Source organism: Brassica napus, chromosome A7 (genome assembly GCF_020379485.1).
Source record: "Brassica napus cultivar Da-Ae chromosome A7, Da-Ae, whole genome shotgun sequence".
NCBI lineage: Eukaryota > Viridiplantae > Streptophyta > Magnoliopsida > Brassicales > Brassicaceae > Brassica > Brassica napus.
In genome coordinates, this window is record NC_063440.1 from 17,517,931 (window position 1) to 17,537,163 (window position 19,233).

At 32.9% G+C, this 19,233-nt stretch overlaps 4 protein-coding genes and 1 long non-coding RNA gene across 6 annotated transcripts; 3 read left to right on the plus strand and 2 right to left on the minus strand.

The window, feature by feature from the left end:
• Window positions 1–1,598: 1,598 nt before the first annotated feature.
• LOC106356851 lies at window positions 1,599–2,686 on the minus strand. The gene is made up of 3 exons (XR_001272176.3): window positions 2,473–2,686; window positions 2,180–2,303; window positions 1,599–1,827 (listed from the first exon to the last, which is right to left on the minus strand). It is a non-coding gene; the product is annotated as an uncharacterized LOC106356851 (long non-coding RNA).
• A 3,246-nt stretch (window positions 2,687–5,932) lies between these two features.
• Window positions 5,933–7,400, minus strand: LOC106353239 (probable glucan endo-1,3-beta-glucosidase BG3). Its single transcript, XM_013792950.3, has 2 exons — window positions 7,144–7,400; window positions 5,933–7,049 (listed from the first exon to the last, which is right to left on the minus strand). Exons 1-2 carry the CDS (start codon window positions 7,238–7,240, stop codon window positions 6,121–6,123), a joined length of 1,026 nt encoding a protein of 341 aa, XP_013648404.2. The 5' UTR covers window positions 7,241–7,400; the 3' UTR covers window positions 5,933–6,120.
• A 724-nt stretch (window positions 7,401–8,124) lies between these two features.
• On the plus strand, window positions 8,125–9,811 carry LOC125576613. The gene is made up of 2 exons (XM_048737058.1): window positions 8,125–9,019; window positions 9,321–9,811. The coding sequence occupies exons 1-2, from the start codon at window positions 8,284–8,286 to the stop codon at window positions 9,386–9,388; spliced, it is 804 nt and encodes a 267-aa protein (XP_048593015.1). The 5' UTR covers window positions 8,125–8,283; the 3' UTR covers window positions 9,389–9,811.
• A 6,508-nt stretch (window positions 9,812–16,319) lies between these two features.
• On the plus strand, window positions 16,320–17,759 carry LOC106391943 (protein FATTY ACID EXPORT 1, chloroplastic). 2 transcript variants are annotated; one of them, XM_048737060.1, is made up of 6 exons: window positions 16,320–16,545; window positions 16,689–16,896; window positions 16,986–17,153; window positions 17,265–17,311; window positions 17,394–17,434; window positions 17,532–17,759. In XM_048737060.1, exons 1-6 carry the CDS (start codon window positions 16,447–16,449, stop codon window positions 17,623–17,625), a joined length of 657 nt encoding a protein of 218 aa, XP_048593017.1. In that variant the 5' UTR covers window positions 16,320–16,446; the 3' UTR covers window positions 17,626–17,759. The 2 variants fall into 2 exon arrangements, with proteins under 2 accessions (XP_048593017.1, XP_048593018.1); XM_048737061.1 differs by having other exon boundaries at window positions 16,367–16,545; window positions 16,676–16,896.
• Window positions 17,760–18,292: 533 nt separating this feature from the next.
• On the plus strand, window positions 18,293–19,106 carry LOC106353238. The gene is made up of 4 exons (XM_013792949.3): window positions 18,293–18,450; window positions 18,598–18,643; window positions 18,736–18,827; window positions 18,908–19,106. Exons 1-4 carry the CDS (start codon window positions 18,385–18,387, stop codon window positions 19,010–19,012), a joined length of 309 nt encoding a protein of 102 aa, XP_013648403.2. The 5' UTR covers window positions 18,293–18,384; the 3' UTR covers window positions 19,013–19,106.
• Window positions 19,107–19,233: the final 127 nt, after the last annotated feature.

Genomic DNA, 19,233 nt, shown 5'->3' on the forward strand with positions numbered 1-19,233 from the left:
ATAGCATAATAATACATATATTTATTAAATCATTGAATACTGAAAACTATAAGTGATTAATATTGCCTTCAATCTTTTTGATCGCACATATCTGAACATGAATTCACACTGTTTATTGCCTTCTTCACATCGATCTATTTTTCTGCTCATTACCCACAACAACAAAACCACAAAGATATAAATATATGTTAGGAAAAAATTGTATATGCTGAATGAATATAAATATAAATTTATATAAAATTTACGATTATTGCCAAAACTTACTCGGATCTTAAGCAGAAATACAATGAATATTAACACATTTGATTCGCATTGTTTCCCACATTCCTTAGTACGTTTACCAAAACATTCAAATGAATCTGGTACGAATGGACCACTGATACATATGTTAAAACAAATATTGAAACGAGTTCATGCATGTACCCCAGACGCAGAATACAAGGACGAACAGTCTGGCACGCAATGTCCAAAAACAATCATTTTTCGTCGTCCACATGCGTTCAGAGTTATCAGTTTGGTTTGCAAAATCTTAGTCGAGTCTGCTTGTTTTTGACAACAAAAAAAAATCGAAACATTCTCAATAAAAATTTAGATTAGTATAGTTATTCATTTTGTGGGTATATTGAGTTACATATATTTTTTTAACTGAAGTATAATTATTTTTATTTTAATTAAACCAAATCAAATTAATATCATCTGTTGCATTAGTTTGGTTCCTTATATATAATAATATTTTCTTAAAAATGTATACATGTGGTTTTGTCAAAATTGTTTTTTTTTTTAAATAAAGAGATGATCAGTAGGAAGTTTTATAAATATACTAATCTGCTAAAATTTTAAACCTCATGAACATATATCAACAAATAAAGTAATTAAATATTTTGTAATTTCTAAGTAAGTTTATACCTTGTAGGTACAAAATATAAATATAAAATTTTATTTAAAATAATTTAAATACAATTTGGTTAGTTTTTAATGGGAAATTTGCCAAATAACCTAATTACTGATTTGAAATGCAAAAGTATACCTCATATTTTATCAAATGCAAAACTAACTTAAAGATGTGAAAAATTATTATTTTCCTTTTATGACAAATAAAAAAAATCAGATTTTTTACTCTTTAGCTAGGACAGCGAGGTCTTTCTATAGAGAGGTTTGTTTTATTGGTTGTTCTATTCCGGTCTATTTATCCGGACCACCTCAAGTTTGAATAATTGAATAGCTATTCGTTGTCGAAAAAAGACAAATAAAAAATTGGGCTAACGTGACGTTTTACTGATGCATATAAATTTAATATACTTTCAGAATTAATATTTTGATGACGATTTCTTTAGAGTGTTTAAACATAAAATAAAAACCAATACACAATTTTTTGCTTAACATTAAGTTTATCTGGTGCATGATTAAAACGAAAATAAGATAATTCCCGGCGTTTAATCAAAGTCTAAAACTAAAAGGACTATCCATGAATGAAAAGTCAAATAATTGCGAAATATTTGAAAGGAAAGCTAGGAAAAAGCAAATACGGTTTGCCAATACTTTGCAGTTTGCAACGTCATGTTGGATCCAGAAGTTTACATTCCCAATAGCGAACAAGATAAAGTAATAAAACATAAGATATCAAGTCTTCAACACTAATTCATGATCCAGATGAACAAACATATTTATATATCATATAATATATAACGAAAGAGAAATATATAATAATAAGATGTGATCAATTAAAATAAACCAACAAACAATCCAGATCCAATCTAACTTCGCAGCTTCAAGATTCCAACTCAGAAGCAAGCCTCCAAGACACAGCAACAGCACATAGCAGCTAGACTGCAAAAGCATCACAAAAGCTCATATATTCAAAAATCATCGTATACTGCTACAAGCAAGTAGAAATATGCATCTACAGAACACACAGTTTCAATTTTCTATAGACTTGCAATGTAAAATCAAATGAAATTTAAAAAAAAAAAGACAACCACTCAATCAGATTAAAAGCATTTACCATTTAATTAGATTACATTAACCCACAAAACAAACTATTAACCAGAACGAGACATGCCACATCTTTTTTATTCTTAAAATTTTTAAATCATGGTAGTATCATTCAATCAAAGTATGAATTCCACGTAGGACATACAATTGCAGATAGTATACTAGTTTGAATGGAGCAGTGACTTACCATCCTTCAATCATACCAGGACCCGACTTTCCTTGTTGTTGCTGAGGAGGAGGATATCCTTGCTGAGGATATCCCTGCGGCGGAGGATAACCTTGCTGAGGATATCCTGGAGCCGGAGGGTAACCTATTCAGATTCACATGAATATTTATGAAACAGATCCATATCAGTAGAACGAATATGAGTCAACAAGATTCAACAGTATTTTTAATCAATATTTGAAAACTACTTTGATACTCAAATCTAAACAGAAACGAAAAGAAGTAAGATTAAGAATCAAAACATGGGAAGGTACCTTGAGGAGGAGGAACACCAATTGGAGGTTGACTCATCTTCTTCTTCGTTCACTACCTTTCTCGTCGATCAAAGGTAACAGAAAAGTTGTGTCGAGAGAGAAGGGAAAGCGTGTCTTATTTGTACGCCGAGTTTGGTTACGTACTAGGTTAATATTGAAATAAGAATGTTCTAACGGTTGTCCTATCAAAGACAGCCACGTTCAAATGTTATCCTGGAAAGATTTTTAAAAGTTTTGGTAAGGGGGTATTTCTGGATATAAACAATAAAATATAATTTGTGAATTTATAGAATGCAATTTTTTTTTCTTTGACTACTCAATTTAGTGATGAACATTAATTAGGAAACTTACAAAGAATAAGAACTTTTGGGGTGAAAATCTAGAGTAAAAGGAAAAAAATCAATATTTGAAGTAATAATATATTCGACAAAATCTTCTTATTTTAGAAGAAAATATTATAGATTGTTAAAATATATATCTATCTTATTAAAACTCAAGTACAAAATAGATTTGTTTGGAAACATGTATAGCAATTTTTTTAAAAAGTTTGTTTGGAAACATAAATTACAGTTTTTTTTTAAATATTGTTTGGAAACATGGATTGCAGTTTAAAAAAAAAAGGTTTGTTTGGAAACATAGATTATAATTAAAAAAATAAGTTTGTTTGGAAACATGAATAACAATATATTAAGAGAAATCAAAGTAATGAGCTTACATTTTTAAGAAAACTTGGAAGTCCATTATATTATGAGAAACTATCTATCTGGTACCTATTCGGGTTCGGTTTAGGTATGTTTGGGTTTCGGGTTTCCGGGGTCAAAGATTTCAGCGTCATTCTAATATTTCTAAATTTTAGTTCGGGTTCGCTTCGGATTTTTGCGGGTTCGGTTCGAGTTCGGATAACCCATTTAAATTACTTTTAAAATTTTAAAATTCATTATATATTTATATATTTTAAATTTCTCAAAAAAATATAAACAAAATAATATATTAAATATAAATTTGATTAACATATGTCATAATACCTAAACTCAACATATAATTATTTTAGTTCAAATATTTGGATAGATAATCAATAATTATTTTAAGTATTTTTGGTGTTTTAAGTATACTTTTACTATTTTATATATTTACTATTGGTTATTTGTATATATTTTCAAGTATTTAAACCAGCTTAAAAGTATCATATATATTCTATATGTTTTTATATATATTAAATCTAAAAATAATTAATATAGATAAGCAGATAAATCTATTTCAGATACATTCGGGTATTCGGAATACTTCTATTCGGATCGGATTTGGTTTCGGCTCTCCAAAAACCAAAATTTGAATAATTCGGACATTTAAACCAAAATCTTAAAACGATGAAAATGCAAAACGGCATATAAAGAAGAACTAATCACGATTCACGATCAACGGTGAAATCCCCCTAAAACCCGATCGATGATGATGCATCAAAAACTGTCAGACTTAAAAAAAAAGATTTGTCTTATATGTGTGTGTCTGAAACCTTATCATGTACACATTATTCTACAACCTAGTTACGATAAAGATGATGAAGATAAGTTTGATAAAATTCCAATGCCAAATATGTCGATGATGATGAGAATCATGAAATGGACATTTTGCCTCAAATCGTGATCATGTGGGAACAAGATTATTGTGAGCGAATGTGTGTATTCTGCAGTAAAACCATGATCACGGATTACTTTAAGAAGATATCTTTTTACTGAGAAACATACATTGAAAAATAAGATGACTAAATTTTAAGAGGCATTTGAGCTATAGCAGGAGAACAATATAACCATTAAGCATGACTTGAATTGAATGAAACACATAATAAATTTCTATATGTTAAACAACAGATGTGCGGAATTATACAATTACTATATGGAAATGAGAATACAACTATCTAGAAAATATAAGTGGTCTAAAAATTGTTTTAGGCGTTAGACTCTCTAGACTAGAACCATAGAGTTTTTTTATAAAACGCCTAGGTAATTATAATAGGGTAATAATAAATAATAAATAACTTAGTGTTTATAAATTGTAGTAATTATTACTTTATTTTAATATACAATTTGATAAAAACAAGTAATATGAACATTAGTATTCATAAATCATGATACTTAATCTATTATTAGTTAGTGAGTCTACACGTTTACGGTTTATCAATTATATATATATATATATATATATATATATATAGTGTATTGTTATAATTGTTAAACCGTAATCGTGTAGGCCGACTAACTAATAATTTACTCATCGGATAGGTGTTAGGCGTTGAATCACTATTCGCTTAACGCCTAATGATTTCTTGAACACTAGACTAAATTGTAGAATAAACAAATGTTTATTTGAATTTTGATTATAAAATTGATATAACAGAATAATATATATATATATATTTATTTATTTATTAAATCATCAAATACTGCAAAATATGAGTGATTAATAGTGTCTTCAATCTTTTTGATCGAACATATCTGAACATGAATGAATTCACACAGTCTTTTGCCTTCTTCACATCTATCTATTTTCTTCTTATCGCACACAACCACAAAAATATAAATAGATGTTAGGAAAAAATGTATATGCTGAATGAATATAAATATAAATTTATATAAAATTTACAATTATTGCCAAAACTTACTCGGATCTTAAGCTGAAATACAACGAATATTAACACATTCAATTCACATTGTTTCCCACATTACTTAGAATGTTTACCAAAACATCCGAATGAATCTGGTTCGAATGGACCACTGATACGTATGTTAACAAAAATATTGAAACGAGTTCATGCATGTACCCGAGACGCAGAATATAAGGATGGACAGTCTGGCACACAATGTCCGGAAACAATTGTATACCTCATATTTAATCAAATGCAAAACTAATTTAAAAAGGTGAAAACTTATTATTTACCCTTTGTGACAAAACAAAAAAATCAGGAATTATTTTACGATTCTGACTTTCGCAAGAATATCTGGTCATCTGCAAATCCTATTGTATAATCCAAAAAGTATATACAGTATAACCTCCATAAATTATTAAAGTTGGTACTTTAAAAATTTATTAATTTATAGAGATATTAATTTAAAAAAGTTTTTTATTTAAATTTCTTATTTTAAGATATATTTATTTAAGATAAGAAAAATATTTGATTTTTGTGCATAGACATTAATTGTTATTTTTTTTAAATCTGACATTTATATTAATTTTATTATATTATTTGGTGTATATAATATATATTGTATAGAACTTAAATGTGATTTTAGATATAATATTACTAAATATAATCAAAAATATATGAAGTGTTAAGAAAAAGTAAATATAATTTCATTGTTAATATAAAACAAACAATATAGTAATAGGTTCTTACTTATATAAAATATGTATACATATGAACTATCAATACATATAAACTATTAATTTATATATTTACATAGAATTTTCTAAAAAAATTATCTTATTATTTTATTGATTTCTGTCAAATTATAAGTTTATTAATTTTCTTGTCTCATTATTTCTTATTATTGTTACATGTTTCCCACTTTTTGGAATCTTTATTAATACAAGCCCTCAAATTCCATTCAGCTCATATATATCACTATAATAAAGTGTCTTCAAGGATATTAATTAGTTGAAATTGACACCATACTTGGGCTGTTGATTGGGAAGAAACATTCCAAAGAACTTTTCAAACTCAGGACTCTTCTGATTCTCATCGAACATACCGAATATATAAGTTTCGATAGGTCTCCCTTGTCTTCTAGGAGATCCACTCTTCACAGTTTGTATCAAATTGTTCACATAAGTCCTTGCATTATCCACATTTGTCGCGGTTCCTCCAGCTGTCGGCCAACCACTCTCCGAGACCACGATCTCCACCGATCCTCCTCCTGTTTTCTCCAATGCCGCATAAACAGTGTCTACGAGTGCGTGGAAGAGGTTTCGGTATGCGTTTGACCCATCATTGACTACAGTGGACGGTGAAGTGAACAGAGCATAGTCCAAACGGATGTCTCTCATGTTGTTGATGTAGCTGAAGTAAGGGTAGACATTCACGAGTAGAGGAGATTGCTTGCTCACCAAGAAAGTTATCACGGGAGCGATAAAGTTCCTAAATTCAGGTGTGAATGTCCCACTCGAAGGCGGAAACCCACTAATGCCTCGGGTGTCTATAGCCGTGGAGACCTTGATCCCGAGGCCTGAAACCGCTCTATCGATGTTCTGCATGGCGGGGAGGACGAACCTCGAGGTTGGGTCCGAGGGTTGCACCTCGTTCCCGACCGAGATGTAACGGAACCTTACACCGTTGAAGTTGCGGACGTTGTTGCGGACCCACGTGTCAGCTTCCGCTTGGCTGGAGGCGATACGTTGGAGATCAGGGTTGGGAACATCGAGCAGAAGGTCGATGTTAGAGCCTCGCAGAGCGGAGAGAACCTCTTGGTTAGGATCGTAAAGCCGCATGCGACGGATGTTACGGTTCCGGTAAAGCGCCACCGCATCAGCCGGACGTGGCAGGTTGTTTCCTATTCTCCCGTAGCACACTCCGATTTGCGCAGCTACATATATGTATATTAAATTAATAATCATTATTAATCGAAATAAGATTTACAATGATATTATCGATCGATAGGTTAAAGAAGGTAGCTAAACCTGCCGTGTGGAAGAAGGAAGCCATTAAGAAGCTAAGAAGAAGCAATAACAATGGTAGTGAGGCTAAGAACCTCGATTGATCACTAGACATCTTCATGAAATAACAATTGAAGATGATCTTATAATGTCGAGTTTTGTATGCTTAGATGCTTCAAACCGTAGCATTTTGCGCCTAATTTATAGAGGGAATAGGTGATTTAAGTCAATGAAATGAAACAAAAAGTCATCGCGTCATATCATCACTAGCTTTGGAATGTTATAACATTAAATCACCGTTCATGCATTTCTCACTAAATTCATGCTTTGAAAAGTCTTGTAAGTATGAGTTTTCTCCACATGTAAGAGCAACCCATCGATGCGATCCTATAATTAATGCCTTTTATATATAAATTAAATAATTCAATCATATATGTGATGGTAAATTTAGGGAGATGTTTTTATACGTTTATGTAAACGTTAGAGATATGGGAACAGATCTTCATCCTTCTCCATTTTTTTTTTAAAACAATCTTGATACCCACTAAATTTAGTGGGCATAGTCTAACCTAGGACACGCTAATAACAGCATGGACCTTAGAGAAAATAGTCTTGGATCCTTTACGTTTTTTTATTGCTTTTGCTGAATAAAAACATAGACCTTTATGTGTAATTTTCTGTTGGTAGATTTTTGTTATGGAAACCAAAAGAAATATATACATATAAAAGAATTTAATGGATCTTTTTCAATCTTGCTTTTTGTTTTTTTTTCTTAATCCTCTTATTTTGTATGGATTTTCGAAATACGTAGATGTCCTTTTTGTTTTGTTAAAATGATATAGGTGACTTTAATTATTAGGACATGTGATTGAGCGGGGTGTCGCACTCCATCCAACCTAGCCGGCCCTGGATGTAGCTCTCAATAGGGCCTAACCAGCTAGACACTAAAATCTTACTGTTAAATGGAACGAATCGTCGTCCACCGCCTCAAAGTCAAAAATACTCAGTCTCAAAGACTTAAAGTTTCTATATGGATACTGCAACTTGGTTCTCTCTCAGGCACGGAGTCCAAGGCAGCCGCACAGCTTGCATCTCCGCCAGAATGAAGGTCTCTTTCCGGTGCAGCTCCTCCTGTCCTAATCACGAGCCTCTCTTCCGCTGCTGATGACGTTTCGCTCACCATCCCGAAGCTCTCCCTCTTCTCCTCCAATGGGTTCCTCTGCAACTGTCCCGTTTGGTTCTCCTCCCCTGCCGCCTGAACCACCAGATCCGGATCTTGTCGTGGTGTTTCCGATAAATCCTCCAGACCCTCCACCGGTCCTGCTGGTTTGTCCCTTTCTCCGCCAGTTCTCGCCGTCTTACACCGCTCCTCTCAATCAAAAGGAAATCGAATCTCTTATGCCATGGGATCTCTGCTTTTCAACCGGTTGTTTGCTCAAGCCTCTCTGCCCAGACGTCGATGTGCTATCCACGCAGCCTGCTCTGCTGCATCTTTCGTTGGCTGGAATTTCTCCCTCCGGAGCTCTCAACTCTGGCCTGAGTTACTCCTCCTTTCGACATTATCCCGTTTCAAAGCCGATAATTATTACCTCTTGTGTGGAACATGTTTTGTTAAAGTCAGCCTTAAGGGCATCAACGATTTATCATCAAGAGTCGTGTGTGGTTTCCTTATCTGTTGCAAGATTATTGGTATCAATAGCTGAGTGCAAGCTGACTTCCCTTCATTACTCATCTCTTCAAAGTCTTGAGGACTGGGCTTGGAAGGTTGAAATATTGGTGGTGATTTTCTCTCTGTTGGCAGCTCTTAATACCGCAATGCAGCATTTTGAAGTGGAGCTCTCTACTGCTTTATGCAGTTCTCAGTCAAGGCCTATCTTCTCTTGCTTCAAGCTCTCGCAAGGTATGGTGTTTTTAATTTGCTGGAGTGAGTCACGATTGTTCGATCCTTGCCTCCTAGTAGATCTTAGTTATCTCAATACGAACCCCATTTTAATTCGGAATGAAGAGGTAATGCTATCCTGGATTAGCTCTGTACCTCTTTTTGAGGATGTTACACTCCCTTTGAGTTTCAGGTTGAAGCTCTCTTTACCTCAGTATGAGGAAGTTACTCGTTGTGATACTACTTTGTTACCTCAGTGTGAGGATTTTATTTGGACTGCTGTCTCTGTGGACATGGTTTCACTTATCTCAGGCGTGTTTAGGCTATGGTGGTTCTCCTCACAGCTCTCAGTCTCTTCAAAGAGGTGTTTGGTCGCCTTTGAGCTTGTAGCTGGGTCTTTCCCAATTGGTTACTTTCAGATTTGCCCGGCAAAGGGAATGTGGATGCAAGGCCGTGTCCTCCATCGCTTATTGAGTAGAGTGGGCTCTGGACACGTCGTCAAAGCGGTGATGATTCACAAAGCCTCTCAACCAGCAATATCAACTGGACTCTCAAGACTTCAGATTCTTCCGGACTCAATCGTCCCCTTCTGTTCCCTGCGCTTAGGGATGGACTTGAATGAGATTACAGGTTTCTTGAGCTTCAAAAACCTTGTTCCTCTCTTCACTCCGTTATCATGTGTTTATAATCTACGCACAGCATTATGTTTAGCTGTTGCTTTTGCAAAGGGTGTTGTACCCAGACTTTGTATTTCAAGTACTCTGCTTTGAGTTGGATATGAAATAAAATTGTTGACAAAAAAAAAAAAAAAAAGGATACTGCAACTTATGTTTTTGGAAATAGGGTGTCAAATAGTTCATCCAGATAATGTATTTTTATTTTATAATCAGAAAAATTATGAATCAGTAATCTTCTAGACCAAACGCGGTAATAAATTATGCTAACCGTAAAAGTTTAGACATGGAATATCTAAAATTCTCCGAATAATGGAACCCTGCCTACACATACCCCCACTATCTACAGAAATGCGATGATGACTTGCATTTTGGAATCATGGTACAAGCCGTTAATCACACGTCGATCGAGGACCATTGAATTGTATCCTTACGTCATTAGACAAACTAGCCATCATCAATTATGGTAAGATGACTTTCATTAGTAATATTTCTTGAGATCATCAATGATACCTTATTTCTCTATATACTTGAAGGTAATTAACATCCTAACAATTAAAACTCAATGTAGATTCCTTATAGAATAGCATATTTAACATATTTTACCTTTTGATTTATAAAAAAAAAAAAAAAATTCTAAAGTTTTTTCTCAAAATTGCAAACACCATATATCAAATTGACAGTCTTTTCCTCTTTATCTGCAATCATTCTGAAACTAGTAACTGTTTTACTCTTTTTATTTTGTTTAAATACTGATTTATTTAAAATTTTAACTGGTGTTCAGAAAAAAATCATTAGGATCAATAGCACAATTTAAATATTAGTGCACATAATATAACGATCATATTATATAATTTCAACATTGATATAAATATCTTATCGCGCGCAAAGGGTATATTACTTACCTAGTTACTAATATTTCTTGAAATCATCATTGATACCTTATTTCTTTATATACTTAAGGTAATTAACATAATAACATCCTAACAATTACAACGGAGTCGCAACGGATTTTCGGTCATGTTTTTATGAAGAATTTCAAAGACATTAAAATGTATAGCTAAGTTTCATAGATGTTTAACAATTATACATCAAACTTATTTTTCGACCGGATGGATTGACGCAGTTAGCAATTTTCTTGCCCTAATTCGATTTTCCTAGAAGGTTCAAGTCCAAGTATGTGTAATTAGTTCCATACAGATTCAGTGACTTACCTGAAAATTTGTTAAGGCGTCACTAATTTGCGATACCGTTTTCCCATCGCAAATGATGTGTTTGTTTTTGTAATGGGTGAACTAGACATTTGATATTAACAAAATGTACAATATTGGATAGGGGTTAGAGGATACCCAAGACTATAAGCGAATATTCTTATACATAACCTCAGTATTAAATCGTAGCAGCCTAGAAACGCAGTACAAAAGATCATGAAGAAACAAAAATTAAAAAAAAAATAGTATAAAACTCAGACCACAAATTATGATTGAGTTCGTACTATAGATTACAATCATGAAATGACGTGTCTTGTGTTGAACAGTAGAAGCATTGTGATCATAAATAGCCAAAGAAATTTCTTCTTGGGGTCAATTTCAGTAATTTGGACGACAAAAATAGAAGCCGTGTCAATGATGGTTTTGGTTAGGCTTGTGTTAATTACAAGAGATAATTTGACCTAGTGATAATTAAAAGAGATTAGAATAAATCCTTATCATGTTGATCTTGCCCTTCTTAATACACACTCATATATATATATTGAGTAAATGCTTGCAAGAAATCCTCGGCATGACACAAGAAATACCATCAGAAATGAATTTCACAGAACGGTTCAGAATGTTGCAGTCAAACGTGAATCTTCATAAGACAAGTAAAATTGTCGGCTATAATATCGTCTATGTAATGTTTCCCATAGTTTGTAATAACATAATAACCAGACGAAAAAATACTATAGGGAAATATGCAAATATATATACCCAATGGCATATGGATTTATACCGAAAGGGCCATTAAGGAAAACTGAGTGTTTGGTATCTCCTAAATCCTAATAGTTAATACAAATGGTATCAGCTATGGTGAGAGAAACAATTGCCTCTTCATAAGTCCACTTGGTGAAACTTGCAAGTTAAGCAACAACTGGAATTTATTAGGGTTTAAGGCTGTTGAAACTGGAATTTATTTGGAAATAAGATCTCTAATTCAGAAAATGGAACTGAGACGAATAAAAGTATGCTGAAGCAGTCCAACAGAAAAAAAAATCATACTTAAATGGGTTTACTTTTTTAACATGAGAAATACGAGACCTAATCATCCTGTAACAATTGCTCAACCGATAAAAAAACATTCAAAACAGAAAACTCTGTATTAAGCAAAAACAAAACTCTAGATCTTATTTTGACATTATAGACCAAAGAAACTAAAAAGTGAATCAAACTAGAAAAGTAAAAGACTGAAATAAAACATAAATTTATTTGAATTTTTTCTGAAGATAAATGATTTATGCTGAATTTTAATTTACGTTGTCTTATAATAAAGTAAATACCATATAAAATATTTTAATCAATCTAATATATATTTTGCCATTTCGCAAATTTTAAAATTTTTTGCATCTTAATTATTTTTTTTCTGCAGTTTAATTAATTTTTCCGTGATTCTATGATTAAGCGATGTTTATCAATTGGAGCCATTGTTTTTGAGTGTGTGCATGTGAGAGTTTAACAATGATGGAACTAGAAAAGTCGAAAAGACTTGTTTTCGGTGAGGCTTGGACCGTACCGTAGTGTATTGCTGCTGTCTGTTGTTGAACATTAAAATGTGAGGAAAAGTCTTCCAGTTTTTTTTTTGCTCCGATAGTCACACCAATGACTGTGTGTTATGCTAAATTGCTCATTTATTTTAGTTTTATATCTAAGTCTATTTCATTATAACTGAAGTTCCAGATTTGAGAGCTTTTTTAAATGATTCGGAGGTCATTGGCTCGTTAACCCGTATATTTCCACGGCGAAACATATATCTCAGGAAATTGGATTGTATAATCAACAAAAATTAAATAATTTATCATCTATCTATTTTACCTAAATGGCTACACGGTGTTAATATATATAATCGCCTTTGTATCCTTAATCTTCACTGATGCAACAGACACAAATTCCCTTATATTTTCAATTATATGTTGTCTTATTGTAAATAGTACATCGTGATTTAAGCTTCATTCACATCTATAAGCGGAAGAGCCATCCAAAATGACTGAAAAATGACAACGAATAAAACTAGGAAGGCGACAAAGTCAAAGCAACCCCAAAATCATAGACCGAAGATAAAATAGACTATCGTATCAATGAAGATGAAGAGAAGACACAAGATAAGAAAGTTGTTATATTCAAATTTAGAGAGACCAACTCCGTTTGGGTGATGGGCGGTACAAAACGACGGTGCCTATGAATGTGTATCGCCGTGTCGGAAAAGAGGATATGTAAGAGATTACTCGCCGTCTATACTATATTCGACGAAAGGATGTTATAGCATGTGCTTTCTAGTATAGATATTTGTAATGGTACTATATTTTTTAAGACATAGTCGTCTATTACTCACATACATCTATAAAACAGAACAATATGTCTTACCTTCAAATTCAACACTTTCTTATTCATCGTGTTAAGCTACAATGTAATATACTATTTATCATGTTCCATTTTATTGGATGATTGAGAAATACTATTTTTCTTTTACCATTTTTATCTCTTCCGGCAGACCTATCATTTTCTTAATTTATCGATCCATTATTGGTGAATGTCAGTATCTGACTTTGTGTATTCTCTTAAACAATGGTTGCACACATCGTACTACCAAATTAAATAGTTTCCAGTAGCTTCATATTTTAATACTATTTGTTTAGAATGGAATAACCCACTTTTCTTATGCGCACATCTTATAGTTTGTAATTATGTGTACTAATCGTTATTTCATGTTTGTTAATATTTGTGATTTGTAATTAAAGAAATTTAAACATTATATTCTATGGTTTTATATTTGGATTTGAGTTTTGTAACTAGGGTTTACAGTTCAGTGTTTAGGGTTTGGGTTTAGTATTCATGGGATGCCGGGTGGGAGTGGGGGTCTATAAATAGAATATATAACAGCTTGAACCATGCTCAATTTGCAGTGGTAAATTATTATACTTTGTATATAAAAATGTAATATTAGTACTATTTTAATTTTATTAAAAAGAATAGAACAATATTTTCATATTACAAAATAAAACAACAATTGCAACAACAACATAACTTATATATAGGAATTTTTTGGGAAAGAAATGTGTGATTTGGACTTCATTACACGATTTGATAGTAAATAGTAGTGATTCATTTTTGTCCATCCCCTATATATTATTTGAGAAGCATTGCAATATTTTTTTGTAGTCACGTGTCATCATTAGAATGATTCTTAGAATCTTTAGAGAAATAAGTTGGTCCATCTAAATATATAATAAGCTTTTTATTAAATCACAATAAATACATTATTAATGTACTTCATTATTTCCTTAAATAAGATTACGGAATTTCCTAATTTGGCTAAAGTATATATGACAATTAATGATTTTTGAATAATAAAGATTTGATAAAAATAAGTGTGTATTATAACTATATTTGTTTAATTTTAAACTATTAAAATAAATTAAACAATCATAGTAACCATATAATAAAAATTAAAAAAAAATTATTTATATATTATATTTTGAATTTTTAAAAACGAGTATAAATTACTAAAACTGTTAAAAGCTTCACATTCAAATTTTGTGATCTACGATTTAAAACTTTCGTTATGACATGATACAAATAATTAAAAAATAATATAAGTTGAAAGTCTCATTTAATAAGTATCAAAAATAAAAAATATATAAATATATGTATCATTTTAAATTAAACTATATGCCATATAAAAATGCATAAATATCTTAATTTTGAAATTTACTTTGACATTTTTTTGATAAAACAATTTGCAAAAATATTGACAACTTAATTTTTTAAAATATTATAAATTACATAAACCATTAATCCCACAGTGAAAAACAAATATGAGAAAAAGCATCATCTAATAAATATTAATATTAAAATATACCATATATATGTTACTATCATTTAAATTTAATTATATATCATATCAAATAGAAAAATTATATTTCGATTTATAAAATTTATTTATATGTTCGTACCAATTTAATTATATAAGTAGTAGATAATGACTTTTTAATTATTATATATATATTTATTATTTCATAATATGTTATAAACATATAATATATAAAATAATTTATATATATAATGTTCATTCTGCGTAAGGCGCGGGTCTCAACCTAGTATGTACTATTAAGAGTATATACTATTGTTTTGTACATGTAAAATAACATCATCGGTGGTGTTTCCATCATTGTTTACTCTCCTCTGTAAATGCGATTATATTTCTACCATAACTACCACAAGACCATATAATCAATGATCCAATACTCACTTATGATGTAAGTTAATTCTTTTTCTCATCCTCATGTCCTTCATCATCGATGTCATATGTTCTCTCTGTCACTGATTACCTGGAAAGGAAAATGCTATAAGCGGCTCAAATGTGTGTTAAATTTTATTTAGTTAAAACATTAAAATCAGTATAAAGTGCTTTATTTCCCTTCCAAAATTGGTTACTCAGCAAATTAACACATTTAATTATTACTTGGAGCCCTTTCCAACGCAATTTGAACATGCGGCAGTAGGTTTTGGACCTTTTGGTTTTATTATAACTTTAACCGCAAATAATACGGAGTATTATTTTCTGAAAAAAAAAGCAAAAACAATTATTTTGGAAGTTACAATTTAAACTTGTAGGTGAGTTACAACTTTTGTTTTCCTTGTGATCTACTTGAACTCATTTCTGCTTATTGAAGCATTAGTTTAATAAATTGTGTGCGTATTTTCTTAAGCTAACTTGTGATAAATTTTTGATAGATCCAAATCATCCGATACATTCTTTTTCTTTTGACATCAAATGCTTATATTAAAATTAATAGTCTAATAGACTAAGACGGTGACAATCTGAAAAATTCTCAACGATAGACTCGTAAACAAAAATAACTAAAATATGACGAATGATAGATGCGGCTAAAGAGAGAAAAGATCCATAGAAAAGTTTCACTTATAGTCATATAAAACCCACATTTGAAAGAACGTAAAAAAATCAAAATCGACGTTGAAAAACCCACCAATGAATTTTGAAAACAAAATGTCTAAGATCCTCCATAGAAAATAGCAGCTCCGATGAGAAGATCGCAAAGCCGACTCTACGAAGAACCATCAATGTTTGGACTGGATGATGTAATGCGATGAAAACACAGCGATAATAACAAGTAGATCTAGCGAGACCACACTTTTACACACTAGTTCCGGCAAACTGAGATACACACATTTGTAAAACAACCTCTAAGGGCCCTCCATTATCATCTAACACAAATGGGTTTGAAAACGGAATAAGCCGAACAAAGAGCCTAAGACAAATCCAAGCCCACCTAAAAAACAAACCGAAATCAAAGCCTAACCCAACTAAACCGAATAAAAATTCATATACGAGTAGTCATTTTGACCGGTCAGATATTCAAAACCGAACGAACGGTCGCGATTGCCCGGTCATCATCGTCTTCATTTAAGCAAGAGAAAGAGTCCTTAACGCCGGGATGAATCAAAACCAAACCACTTCCTCTCGTGCTGACCACACTCCAAGAGTCTCAGATCTCGAAAGATGGCGACGAAAATCTCTCACCTTGCTCGTCTCTCCACCACCAATCGCCAATTCCGCTTCCAGACCCGATCGTTCCCATGCCTCTGGTCTCGCCACGTGGTAAACTTCTCGAGTAACTCATAAAAAGAACGTAGCTTTCTTCATCTCGATTTGGTTACAGTGATGCCCATGTCAAAAAGTTACCAGCTTGATTGATTTTAGTCGTACCCAGATAGATAACTTGAAACAGTCTTTATGTGCAGTGTTTTGTAGTTAGAAGCGTTGATGGGAACAGCTCAGAAACACCTGCTTCCCTGAGCTACACAGCTGAGGTTTCTAAACCTTTTGTTGAGAAAACATCAAAACCGTATTCCTCAGTTGATGAAACTGCTACCAGTAAGGAACATGTTGACACGGTACAGCCAAAAAGAGCAGCGAAGATCCACGACTTCTGTTTCGGCATTCCTTATGGTATACTTTGTCACTCTCTCTCTCTCGAAACTTAGTTTCAATAGGATTGCTGAGCTTCCTGTTGAAGTTATTAGAGGACACTGTGTCAGGTGGGCTCGTTATGAGTGGAGGGTTGCTTGGATTTGTGGTTTCACGGAACCTAACAAGTTTAAGTACTGGGGTCCTCTATGGTGGTGGCCTTCTTGCTCTTAGTACATTGAGCTTGAAGATTTGGCGTCAGGGAAAATCTAGTTTCCCTTATATTCTTGGTCAAGCAGGTAATCTTCATTTACTGTCTACATGAACAATTAATCAGTGCTTTCAGCTGTCGTCTTCAGCAGGTATACTAAGAGATGCTTACTAATTCTTTCGAAATCCTAAATTTGCAGTGCTTTCAGCTGTCGTCTTCTGGAAGAACTTCACAGCTTATTCTATGGTAATTCATCATCTTTGTGATCATATTACTTGTTTAACTTTTGCTTGCTTGACTTCAACTGCTTACTGTTGTACTTATGCAGACTAAGAAGCTGTTTCCTGCTGGGATTTTTGCTGTCGTCAGGTGAGGATTCCTTTTGTGATGTATATCAGAGTCTGATGTATCTATCTTTTAGTGGCTTCATGTAACCTTGTGTTTCTGCCTTTTTTTTTCCTTGCAGTGCTGCCATGTTGTGTTTCTATTCATATGTGGTGCTCTCTGGAGGAAACCCACCCCCAAAGAAATTGAAACTATCTAGTAGCCCTTCACACTGAAGAAGCTTCACATAGGTTTAGGTTAAACAGAATAGAGATATCTCTTCTCTTTTGATGACTCTGGTGTGTTGGATTATTACTATCCCTTCTTTACAGTGATAATTTAAAGTAATAAAAGTTTTGTTAACTGGTGACATGCTATGATTTTTCCTCTTAATCAAATTTGAAATGCTCAAATGTATATCAGAAACTAATGTTGGCTTCGTCACAAGTCAGAAACCTTCAAACGATTTGATTGGAAATAATCTTTAATATTAGTCCAAACATCAAGTAGAACAACTTTAGCAAAGATGACCAAATGTGAGAGACATGTTATTGTTACCAAAGTAAAAGCAAGAAAACAATTGATTCCAGTGAAAAACAAAGCGAAGATTGTCTTAAGGGTTAAAGATAGATTCCACAGCAAAATTGTGATTTATCTAGCTGCTAGCCCCTGTGAGAGTTCTAAAAGCTGAGTCACTAACTTGTAAGTCCTTCCTGATAAGACTTTGGTGTGGTTAATCAACTGCTCATGCCTGCATTACGTGTGAAACACGAGTTTAGATTGTAGAATGTTAGCTCGGAGCTCTGTTAATGACTTCCAATATTTCTAAGACATTTCGGTTATAGAAATGTAATCAACCGCTGAACCAAGCTAAAGAAACCGAACCGAATAACCGGAACAAACCGGACACCCAGGGGAAAGAAAGTGGGGTTTAACTGTTTAAGTTTAAAAGAAAAACTGAATCCAGATTAACCGGAGGAGGTGTGTGAGAAGTTATGGCGGCGGAGGATCAGCTACCGGAGACATTGAAACCTTTCTTTCACAGAGCCACCGAAGCTCAGGTTCTCTTTCTTTTTTTCAAAAAACCTAAAACCCTTTTATCGAAATGATTCAAAGTTAGAGTCTTTATGCTTCTCCCTTGTTCGCGGATTTGATCTCATCCAATCCGATGAGATGAACAAGTTTCAAACTGTCAATTCCATGTGTAGGAACGATTAGCTAGGCTTGAAGCTGCTGTTGCCTCCACCAAGACAGGTTCTTTCTTCATACTAATCTCTTTAAAGTTCTGAAATTTCAAGTGTTTGCTTTACTTATGTCATGTGTCTGTTATTTGTTTTGTTTATCAGATGTTCCAGATGCGGAACTTGTGGAAAAGATCACTCAAATGCAGTGCAAACTCGAAGAAGCTAACAAGACGGTGAAGCAAGAAAAGGATAAGGTAAACCATCTCTCCTTCTTACAGTTCATTACCTTGGTCTTTTCTTCTTGTGAGTTTTTGACTGTTGATTCTACTACTAGGTGGAGAAACTTACTTCTGAAAACGAGAAGCAACGGTACCGTATCTTGCATCTTGTGCGTGCGCTCGAGGATGCTGATGAGAAGCTTGAGAAACTCTCTAAATGATTTGAACCTTTGTCTTTGATTGTAATGCGTTTCTTAAACATCTTTACCAAGTTACTTTTTTTTTTTATGGTATCAGAAATTATCGGTTTGGGTATATCTTTGGCGTGTGTGTGAGAGAGAGTGAGTGTCATAAGAAACTCTGCAGTTTGATCGGAAGGACGAGAACATAGTTAAACACTAGTGCGTACCACTCTGTGGAACCTGTTATGAAGTTATAGCTA

Coding starts and splice junctions, on each gene's coding strand:
- LOC125576613 (XM_048737058.1), top strand. CDS start 8,284: ATGACGTTTCGCTCACCATCCCGAAGCTCTCCCTCTTCTCCTCCAATG. Junction 9,020..9,320: donor TTGCTTCAAGCTCTCGCAAG/GTATGGTGTTTT, acceptor AGGCGTGTTTAG/GCTATGGTGGTTCTCCTCAC.
- LOC106353239 (XM_013792950.3), bottom strand. CDS start 7,240: ATGAAGATGTCTAGTGATCAATCGAGGTTCTTAGCCTCACTACCATTG. Junction 7,050..7,143: donor TTCCTTCTTCCACACGGCAG/GTTTAGCTACCT, acceptor ACATATATGTAG/CTGCGCAAATCGGAGTGTGC.
- LOC106353238 (XM_013792949.3), top strand. CDS start 18,385: ATGGCGGCGGAGGATCAGCTACCGGAGACATTGAAACCTTTCTTTCAC. Junction 18,644..18,735: donor TGTTGCCTCCACCAAGACAG/GTTCTTTCTTCA, acceptor TTTGTTTATCAG/ATGTTCCAGATGCGGAACTT. Junction 18,828..18,907: donor TGAAGCAAGAAAAGGATAAG/GTAAACCATCTC, acceptor TTCTACTACTAG/GTGGAGAAACTTACTTCTGA.
- LOC106391943 (XM_048737061.1), top strand. CDS start 16,382: ATGAATCAAAACCAAACCACTTCCTCTCGTGCTGACCACACTCCAAGA. Junction 16,897..16,985: donor CTGTTTCGGCATTCCTTATG/GTATACTTTGTC, acceptor ACACTGTGTCAG/GTGGGCTCGTTATGAGTGGA. Junction 17,435..17,531: donor GGGATTTTTGCTGTCGTCAG/GTGAGGATTCCT, acceptor TTTTCCTTGCAG/TGCTGCCATGTTGTGTTTCT.